The sequence below is a fragment of the Protobothrops mucrosquamatus genome, unplaced genomic scaffold, assembly GCF_001527695.2.
Source record: "Protobothrops mucrosquamatus isolate PMUCROS unplaced genomic scaffold, P.Mucros_1.0 scaffold303, whole genome shotgun sequence".
NCBI lineage: Eukaryota > Metazoa > Chordata > Lepidosauria > Squamata > Viperidae > Protobothrops > Protobothrops mucrosquamatus.
Window position 1 is genome coordinate 225,446 of NW_015386645.1, and position 10,295 is coordinate 235,740.

Genomic DNA, 10,295 nt, shown 5'->3' on the forward strand with positions numbered 1-10,295 from the left:
GGGAGGTGGTGGCCATTTGGACTCTGTGACGGACAAAGCTAAATCTCTGGCGAAGTAGTTTGCTGTGGATTGAATTTCAAACTGTGTGTATTGTTTTTTGTTTCTGTGTTCTCTGAGTAAAAGTTCTTGGCAGGCAGTTACGGAGCTGCTGCCAAGTTTCTTATCTGTGGCGTGGAGTGTGGAGAAGTTATTTAACCCTTGGCTGGCTGTTTGGGTGTGTGTGTCAGACGGGGACAGAACAATTATATTGATCTCTCCCCCTCCACTCCTGCCCTCCTGTCTCTTCCCTTCTCCATCTTTCACAATTGCCCAGATGACTACTTCACCTTACTATGCAACCCCTCCCCCCACACACATTCAGACATGCACAGGCCCAAACCTTTTTCTTCACTGGTGAAGCCAGAGGAGTGCCCAGCTGTTTCCAAAGCTTTCCGCAAGGCCATGATTTTGGTGGCACACACATAACCATTCCTATCAGGTGAAAAGGAAAAAAAAAACCACACAAATGCGCTCAAAAGGGTTATAAAGTCGCCAAGTTTGCTTTTTTCAAGGGATGGCAAGAGAGTGATAGGTAAGGAGTTGTCAGTCTTTCCATAAAATACATGAAAGAGCTACAAATAGTCCCTGACTTATGATCATAATGGAGCCTGCCCACCATGGGATTATAATATAATATAATAATAAAGTTGGAAGGGACCTTGGAGATCATCGAGTCCAACCCCCTGCTCAGGCAGGAAACCCTATACCATTTCGGACAAATGGCTGTCCAGTCTTTTCTTAAAAACTTCCAGTGTTGGAGCATTCACCGCTTCTGGGGGCAAGTCATTCCATTGATTAATTGTTCTAACTGTCAGGAAGTTTCTCCTTAGTTCTAGGTTGCTTCTCTCCTTGATTAGTTTCCATCCGTTGCTTCTTGTCCTGCCCTCAGGTGCCTTGGAGAATAGCTTGACTCCCTTTTTTATGGCAATCCCTTAGATCAGATGTGAAACTCACGATGTCTTGTGATGTCGCGCGACATATCATGACTGTTTTGCCATTGCCGGCAATGGGGCGCAGCTTCCGCGGCCCATGGGCCGGCAGTTTGACACCCCTGCCTTAGATATTGGAACACTGCTATCATGTCACCCCTAGCCCTGCTTTTCATTAAAAACGTAACTATGTGTTCTATCTTGCTCAGTTATCAGAATTTGTGAAAGGATCCCCCCAAATCTTTTCTCCACCGGTGAAGCCCGAGTGCTCAGGTATTTCCAAAACTTTCCATGAGGCCATGATGACCAATAACAATAGCTACTAGCTACTGTTATGTGCTGGATTTTCAGAATTTACATGTGGTCAAATAATCTATTTCAGGGAGAGTGAAAGAGACAGACTCAAGATGATTCATCCTCTTGGGAAATCCCCCTCTTGCAGGAACCCACCACTGCATTCTCACACCATACCACACAAGAAATGTTTGGCAATCTTAGAAGTGAGCAGTCCTTGGTGCTCTCTGAGCTTTCTTGTTTTCTTGCAGACGTTTCATTACCCTAACTAGGTAACATCATCAGTGCTAGTAAGGAGTGCTGTTTGCTGTCAAGTTTATATTCTGGTGTCTTGCCTGTCTGAGTGGGTGGGTGGGCGGTATTAGGGATTCTTCAGTTGGACTGTTTACTAATGGCTCTTTGGCAGTTTCTTGATTGGAGTATTGCTTACTTGATTGCTGGTCTGAAGTTGACCTTGGAGTTAATCTATGCTGATCTGAGTGCTGATTACTGGTGGGGAGGTGCTGGGGTCTTTTCCTCTTTTGGGCTTGTTCAGGGGTAGGGAACCTTGGCTCTTTTATGACTTGTGGACTTCAATACCCAGAATTCCTGAACCAGCCATGCTGACTCAGGAATTCTGGGAGTTGAAGTCCACAAGTCATAAAAGAGCCAAGGTTCCCTATCCCTGGGCTGGTTGGTTGTTTTGCATAGTCCAGTGATGGCGAACCTTTTAGAGACCGAGTGCCCAAACTGCAACCCAAAACCCACTTATGCATCGTCGGGTGCCGGGTGGGTGTGGCCCATTGGGTGGGTGTGGCCCATTGGGTGGGCGTGGTTGCAGTGGTAACCGCAGACTGGGTGGGACTAAAAAGTTCAATCAATCAATTCCAACTTTGCAAGATCTTTTTTTTCCCCGCGAGAAGTTGAAATTGACTGATTGATTGAACCTCTCTTTTTTTTTTTTTGCACACGGTGGCGGAGGCCTAAAGCGAAAAGGTTTTATAAAACCCAGCTGAAGGCCTAGGACTGGGGTGACGGCGTGCGTGCCCACAGAGAGGGCTCTGAGTGCCGCCTCTGGCACCCGTGCCATAGGTTTGCCACCACTGGCATAGTCTCTAGATGTTGTTAATGTCTATGTGCCTATTGATGGCTGATTTGTCAGAGTGCCAGGCTTCTAGAAGTTCCCAGCTGTTCTCTGGCTTACTGAATATATATACATCAAAAAAGAGCAGCTGGACCCTTTTTAGAGGATGAACTTAAACTCACTTTCGCAAAGGGTTGACAATCTCTGTTCTCAAGAGATCTCGTGTCTTGGTGTAAGATTCCCCATCGTTCTTGTCTGTTGGGCGTAGCAGCATTGAATCCAACACAGAAGTAAAGGAGAACATACTGTAAGCAGAAGAGAAAAATGGGATTTTTGGAGTTTTTACCCCCCAGTTTTGCAGAGGAGGAGAAGGTCTAGTGGGTTGTAAATTGGGATAAGGGAAATTGGGGAATAGAAAAATGGGATAATACAGGTAGTCCTCAACTTACGACCACAAACTGAACCCAAAATTTATGTCGCTAAGTGAGAAAGTTATTGAGTTTTGCCCCATTTTACGACTTTGCTTGCCACGTTTGCTAAATGAAACACTGCAGTTGTTACATTAGTAACACGGTTGTTAAACGAATCTGGCTTCCCCGTTGACTTTGTCAAAAGGTCGCAAAAAAGGATCACATGACTCCAGAATACTGCAACTATCATAAATGTGAGTCAGTCGTCAAGCATCTGAATGTAAACCACATGACCATGGGAATGCTATGATGGTCGTAAGTGTAGAAATGGTCGTAAGTCACTGTTTTCAGTGCTGTTGTAGCTTCTAATGGTCACCAAAGGAACTTTTGTGAGTTGAGGACTACCTGTATTGTTTTTCAGTGAGGTATTTTGCAGATAATCTAGCCAGAACTCATTGAACAATGAAAGAAATAGATACAATATTGATACTGCATTCATATGGTTGTACATACATGTAGGGGAAGTCTTCTCTAAACAAGACCCTTCTAGGTCATGTTTGATTTTTTTGACTGGACTACTTACTTACCAGTGGACTCCATAATCATGTTACATTATTCTCCTGGAGGCACCAGGGAGAAGTCATGTAAAGCCCTGAACATGAAAGCTTGATATAATGCAACATGTATCTCTTTGTGCTTTGAGAGCTTAAAGCAGGGGTAGTCAACCTTGGCTCTTTTATGACTCGTGGACTTCAACTCCCAGAATTCCTGAGCCAGCTGTGCTGGCTCAGGAATTCTGGGAGTTGAAGTCCACGAGTCATAAAAGAACCAAGGTTGACTACCCCTGGCTTAAAGGAAGGTGGACAGCATACACCATTCTGATAGCCTCCATGGGTCAAGACCTTAGTCACCACGTGATTGTGGCTCTCCACATCATTTATCCTTAATCCTATTCTTGCGTAAAAAGGAACGCGATCTGCCAATGTTTTTTTCCAATTCCCCAAGTTTTGATAAGCCTTCTCGGATTCAGCTAATTGTAGGTCACAGACATTTCAGGCCCAAAGAGGAAATCAAAGGCAGGATCTTGCCAATTTAGACTAATACATCTCTCTGGTGATAGAGCCAGCCTTACCAGAACAAAGTAGCATCGAGGTAGCAAGAGTTGCAATGACCTTGGATCCCCTTCTTCCACCCTGAGAGAAGTTCCAAACCTTGATTGCCCAATGGCGGTGGTGGAGTGTCTTCTTCCACCTTGACACTGGCATAGACCCGAAAGTCTAGGAGAAAAGAGCAAAGGACAGAACTAATAGCCATGCAAACACCCTGCTTGCATGGTTGCTCCTTCATCCTTTCTAGAAACAAGCTCCATCAGGGCTAACATAGGCTAAAACAGGAATCAGTAAGTCCTCTCCCATCTCTTCATTAGGATAAGATCAACATCATTACACTGGGAATAGTGGGTGAAATAATCAAGAGTGTCAAGACAACTTCTACCTCCAACAAAGAGATGTATAACAGAGGTTGGGTGTTCCTCCAAAGCACAGTTTAGTGTTGGAAACCAATCAGATGAGATTTTCCACTTAAAAATAAAACCCAGAACATAAGCAAAACCAACCGACCAACCAAAAGATCTGTATTAAAATATAAGCAAATAATTATTTCAGTGATTTAGTTTTTCCTGTATACTTCCATTTACCAGGTCATTCACTTCAATGGAAGAAAAAAGAAACAGGGAGGAGATGGGGATTCGAAAGAAGGTCCTGTACCCTAATCCCTGCAGAAGACCTAATGCAGGGGTAGGCAACCTTGGCTCTTTTATGACTCGTGGACTTCAACTGAAGTCCACGAGTCATAAAAGAGCCAAGGTTGCCTACCCCTGACCTAATGTAATAACTTGATTCTCCAGTCTATACTCATTCCTTTTTATGTCCTAATTTGAGAATGATTAAACTGAAAGTTTAATCAGCAGTTCCAGAGGAGAACTGATAACCCTTTGGAAGTTGCTACAATTCTACATCCTCCAGTCCCAGCCAATCTATCCAACACCTATGGCAGTGATGGCGAACCTTTTAGAGACTGAGTGCCCAAAATGCACCCCGCCCTCCATCCACCATCGCTCTGCCCCCTGCTCTGCCCCCACCCTGCCTGCCTGTAGGGCCACCACAACAGATCGCCCAGGTGGCCCTGCAGCGCCATGGCAGCCACGCCCTCCGCCTGCACCCCGCAGCATCATCTCCGTGCGATGGAGGGTGAGGACTGAGTCTTGTCCTTGCTGCCCGGCTGCCATGTCTTTGGCTGCGCTGCTCCGCATGGGCTACGCCTGGGGGAAATTCTCCTCTGAGGGGGCTGCTGGTGAGGAGGGAGTTGTGGGGGGATGCAGGGCTCAGGCAACGGTGCATGTGCCCACAGAGAGGGCTCTGAGTGCCACCTCTGACACGCGTGCCATAAGTTTGCCACCACATGGGATGGTGGATGCTTTATAGTCCAGGCATCTTCAAACTTAATAACTTTTAAGACTTGTGGTTCAAGCCATGCTGGCTGCAGAATTCTGGGAGTTGAAGTCCACAAGTCTTAAAGTTCCCAAGTTTGGAGACTTGTCTTTAGTCTAATGACTTCTGCAAGAACCCTTGTTGCTGAGGATAAAAGGAAGTGGTAATTTTCCAATCTGCTCTCAGTCTCTTTAAGCCAACAGTTCTCAAACTTGGCAACTTTAAAGATGTGTGGACATCAACTCTCAGAATTCCATACCCCAGCGTGTGGGCTGGGGAATTCTGAGAGTTGAAATCTACATATCTTACTTTTACTAAGTTTGAGAAATGCTGTTTTAAACCATAAGGTAGCCAGGAAATCTGAAACCAATTCCCAGAATTCCATTCCCCTGCGTAGTTAGTATTCCATAATTCCAGGAGTTGAACTCCAGATATCTTACTGTTGCCAAGCTTGAGAAACACTGCTCTAAGCCATACCCAGGGAGTTGCATCGCAAAACAGGATTTTCGGGACTCTGCAAGGTGTCAAAACGCGAGTCAGGATGGCAGTGGCGCAGCTTGACAAAGAGGGCTTTGTTTGTTTGGCAATAGAAATAGCGGATCCCTCTGTATTGTCCATCTGTACAGCCAGTTGGTAGTGGTTCCTCCTAGAAAAAGTAAAAAAGAGGTGAGCTTATATATCCCCAATTGCCTTTAACCTTTTCCCTCTGTCCTATGATTTATAACATCTTTCAGTTCTGTTTATTAACATATCTTACTGTTAGTAAACAGAAATTCTAAAGTTTAGCAACAGGAATTCTAGCTCCAACTATGATTGTAAGCGGAAGACTACTTGTAAAGAACATCAGAAATTCTAAAGTTTAGCAACAGGAATTCTAGTCCCAACTATGATTGTAAGTGGAAGACTACTTGTAAAGAACATTAGAAATTCTAAAGTTTAGCAACAGGAATTCTAGTTCCAACTATGATTGTAAGTAGAAGACTACTTGTAAAGAACATCAGAAATTCTAAAGTTTAGCAACAGGAATTCTAGTCCCAACTATGATTGTAAGTAGAAGACTACTTGTAAAGAACATTAGAAATTCTAAAGTTTAGCAACAGGAATTCTAGTCCCAACTATGATTGTAAGTGGAAGACTACTTGTAAAGAACATCTTGTTGGCCTAAAGTGGAAAGGAGGATTCAGTTGACCCTATGTCCATAATATGTTAAAATATATCAATGTTTGAAGATGTATGGACTTCAACTTCTCCAACCAGCAACAGGTCAACATGTTTTCAAATTTTTAGGACTGATTTTGATTTAGTGCTCCATTTTGATTAGCATCAAGGAATTAGCAGGCATCCAACGTATCTGAGAAATAACCCTCTGAAGGTGATGTGGAATCACTGCATATCTACGGAAATGCAATGTAAGAATAATATGTGCAAATGTGCCTCTTCTGGTCTATGAAGATTCTCAATGATCCAGATCATAGTTGTCCCAAAGATGTTTTTCCAAAAGGCAACTGGACTTTCTTGGGTTTTTTTCCTTGAAAATGTTTCACTTCTCATCTAAGTAAATTCTTCAGTTCTGAACTGAAGAAGCTTCTTGGATGAGAAGTGAAATGTTTTCAAGGGGAAAAAAAGAAAGTCCAGTTGCCTTTTGGAAAAGCACCCTTGGCTATACCTCTCTTCTTCCACTTTTTCCACTTTCTCACCAGCTCCAAGCCAGCAACCGTCTCATCTACATCTGGTAGGTCTCCGATCCAACGTATCACACCATAGATGGGTGGATTATAAACCTCCACCATGGAATTGATTTCTAAGAGATGGTAGTCATATTCTCTGCTGTCCCTGTCCTCCTCGGATTCTTCTGCCTCACTTTTCTTCTTCTTTCTCTCAAAAACCTGTGTTTCTTCTTCCTTGAGGTCCTCCAAATTTGACGAAGGGGCTGATGGTGGAGAGTTCTGGGATGAACACTCCTTCCTTGGTGGAGGATATCTGATGGAGGAAGGGGATGGGCAGTCTTCATATTCATCTGAGGTAGGGGTGGAGGAGTTGCTGTTCAGGACCTCTTGACTTTTATCAACTTGTTCTTGAATGGGGGAGAGGAGGAGGAGGAGGAGGAAGAGAGAGAGAGAGAGAGAGAGAGAACATTTAACCATAATCTCATGCCAATATACAGGTAATCCTCAAGATACCACAATTGAGCCCAACAGTTATGTTGCTAAGTGAAACATTTGTTAAGTGAGCTTGCCCCATTTTACAAACTTTCTTACCACAACTGTTAAGTGAATCACTGCAGTTGATGTTAGTAACACAGTTGTTAAGTGAATCTAGATTCCCCATTGACTTTGCTTTCAGAAGGCCTCAAAAGGCAATCACGTGACTCAGGACACTGCAACCGTCATAAATATGAACCAGTTGCCAAGCATCTGAATTTTGATCACGTGACCATGGGGATGCTGCCACTGTTGTGTGAAAAACAGCCATAAGTCACTTTTTTCAGTGCCATTGTAACTTTGAATGGTTACTAAATGAACTGTTCCCAATGTGCAATTTGGAGCTCGGACCCACAATTTATCCTTCTAACAGTCTGAATTAAAATGAAAAACTCAACAGTTCCAGAGCAAGTTTTTAGCTCTTAAAACTTTGCTTAATAAAATCTCACAAAGAAAAGGATGTGGGAGAGCCTCCTTGTTTATTTAACTTATTTATGAACAGATATATAAGGAATGCTTGTGCCTTGATCAAAGATGTGCTGGTTGGAGAGACAAATAATATGGAGAGAAACAAGGCTATATTGTTGGTTGAAAACCCAAATGATTTGCAGAGAATGTTCGATAGATTGTAACATGCAATGGTTTTAAAAAATAATGAATCACTAACCAAGATGTCTATGTTTGACAGGGACAATAATGAATTATTACAACAACAACAACAACAACAATAAAGTTGGAAGGGACCTTGGAGGCCATCTAGTCCAACCCCCTGCTCCGGCAGGAAACCCTATACCATTTCAGACAAATGGCTGTCCAGTCTCTTCTTAAAAACTTCCAGTGTTGGAGCATTCACCGCTTCTGGAGGCAGGTTGTTCCACTGGTTAATTGTTCTAACTGTCAGGAAGTTTCTCTTTAGTTCTAGGTTGCTTTTCTTCTTGATTAGTTTCCATCTGTTGCTTCTTGTCCTACTTTTAGGCGCTTTGGAGAATAGCTTGACTCCCTCTTCTTTGTGGCAGCCCCTGAGATAGTGGAACACTGCTATCATGTCCCCCTTCGTCCTTCTCTTCATTAAACTAGACATACCCAATTCCAGCAATCGTTCCTTATATATGTTTTAGCCTCCGGTCCCCTAATCATTTTTCTTGCTCTTCTCTGTACTCTTTCTAGAGTCTCATCTTTTTTACATTGTGTTGACCAAAACTGTATGCAGTATTCCAAGTGTGGCTTTACCAAGGCATTGTAAAGTGGTATTAATACTTCACGTGATCTTGATTCTATTCCTCTGTTAATGCAGCCTAGCACTGTGTTGGCTTTTTTGGCAGCTGCAGCACACTGCTGGCTCATATTTAAGTGATTGTCCACTAGGACTCCGAGATCCCTCTCTCTGTTAATAGTATTGAGCAAGGTACCACCTATACTATACCTGTACATTTGGTTTTTCTTGCCTAAATGTAGAACCTTACTTTTTTCACCATTGAATTTCATTTTGTTAGATAGTGCCCAGTGTTTAAGTCTGTCAAGAACCTTCTGTATCTTAAGTCTATCTTCTGGAGTGTTGACTATTCCTGCCAGCTTGGTGTCGTCTGCAAATTTGATGAGTTCCCCATCTATCCCCTCATCCAAATCGTTGATAAAGATGTTGAAGAGCACTAAGCCCAGAACAGAGCCCTGGGGCACCCACTACACACTTCCCTCCATGTAGATGGAGTTCCATTGAGGATCACACGCTGAGTATGGCTGGTCAGCCAGCTACGAATCCATCTGGTGGTGATGCTGTCTAACCCACATTTTTCTATCTTATCAAGTAGTAGGCTGTGATCTACTTTATCAAATGCTTTACTGAAGTTCAAGTAAATTATATCCACAGCATTCCTCTGATCCACTAATTTTGTCACTTGGTCAAAGAATGCAATAAGATTTGTCTGGCATGATCTGTTTTTGACAAATCCACGTTGGCTTTTAGTAATGACTTTGTTTGCCTCTAGGTGTTTGCTGATTCATTGTTTGATTATCTTTTCCAGAATCTTCCCAGGTATTGAGGTCAAGTTGATAGGTCTGTAGTTTCCTGGATCATTTTCCCCCCCTTTTTTGAAGATGGGAACTACACCAGTTCTTTTCCAGTTTTCTGGTAGTTCCCCAGTGCTCCAGGATCTTTGAAAAATGAACCATGATCAAAGTTCGTTCAAAAAACATACAGGATCAATTTTTGGCAAAATGTGAAAAATACAAGAATATTCCCAAACCTTGATTAGGATAAATCTTACCTTTATGCACCTTGAAAATGGGGAGCAAAATCCCATATTTGGGTGATGGAAAATGACAGAGAGGTTTGCCTTTGAAGTAACCATCCCAGGATCCCACAGGCTCATCCTATAGAAATATTTAAAAGTGGTCAAGAAGATGAATGGAATAGCAACACTTTAGGGTTTCTCAACCTTGGCAACTTGAAAAGTGTGACTTCAACTCCCAGAATTCCCCAGCCACCCAAAGACTTTGGATGTAAAGTCCAGACATTTTAGAGCAGACCAAACCTGTTGGCACTTCTCTATAAAGATGCTGCATCTTTTCTTGGGTTCACATGGTAGCTCCATAATTATGAATGAAGAGACATTTAAGTTAAGGAAGCCTAACCAAACAAGTCCAGGAAAAGACACAGCTGGCAGATACATCTTGTGTGCTCACATTAAACCATCTTTTGGGCTTCAGATCCCTAATTGTGACCTTCCATTTCTCTCTTTCCATTTTTCTCAACTTTTTATTTATTTATTTTTGCTGAAAATCTTTCTTGGTTTGATGTAGAGGGAGATCTAAATCCAAAAATCTTTTCAATGCTGATCTTTTTTTCTGCTTGTTTCTTCTAAACGGGGGGG

The 10,295-nt window shown here is 42.8% G+C and overlaps 1 protein-coding gene across 1 annotated transcript in view; it reads right to left on the reverse strand.

The window, feature by feature from the left end:
* LOC107286615 (ubiquitin carboxyl-terminal hydrolase CYLD-like) overlaps nt 1-10,295 on the reverse strand; it is a 22,922-nt gene that overhangs the window by 7,249 nt on the left and 5,378 nt on the right. The window contains exons 3-8 of the mRNA XM_015815007.1: nt 9,690-9,795; nt 6,922-7,298; nt 5,702-5,870; nt 3,868-4,012; nt 2,508-2,630; nt 327-471 (exon numbers count right to left, since the gene is read on the reverse strand). Of these exons, the coding sequence (XP_015670493.1) occupies nt 327-471; nt 2,508-2,630; nt 3,868-4,012; nt 5,702-5,870; nt 6,922-7,298; nt 9,690-9,795 (1,065 nt within the window). The remainder of the gene's footprint in view (nt 1-326; nt 472-2,507; nt 2,631-3,867; nt 4,013-5,701; nt 5,871-6,921; nt 7,299-9,689; nt 9,796-10,295) is intronic.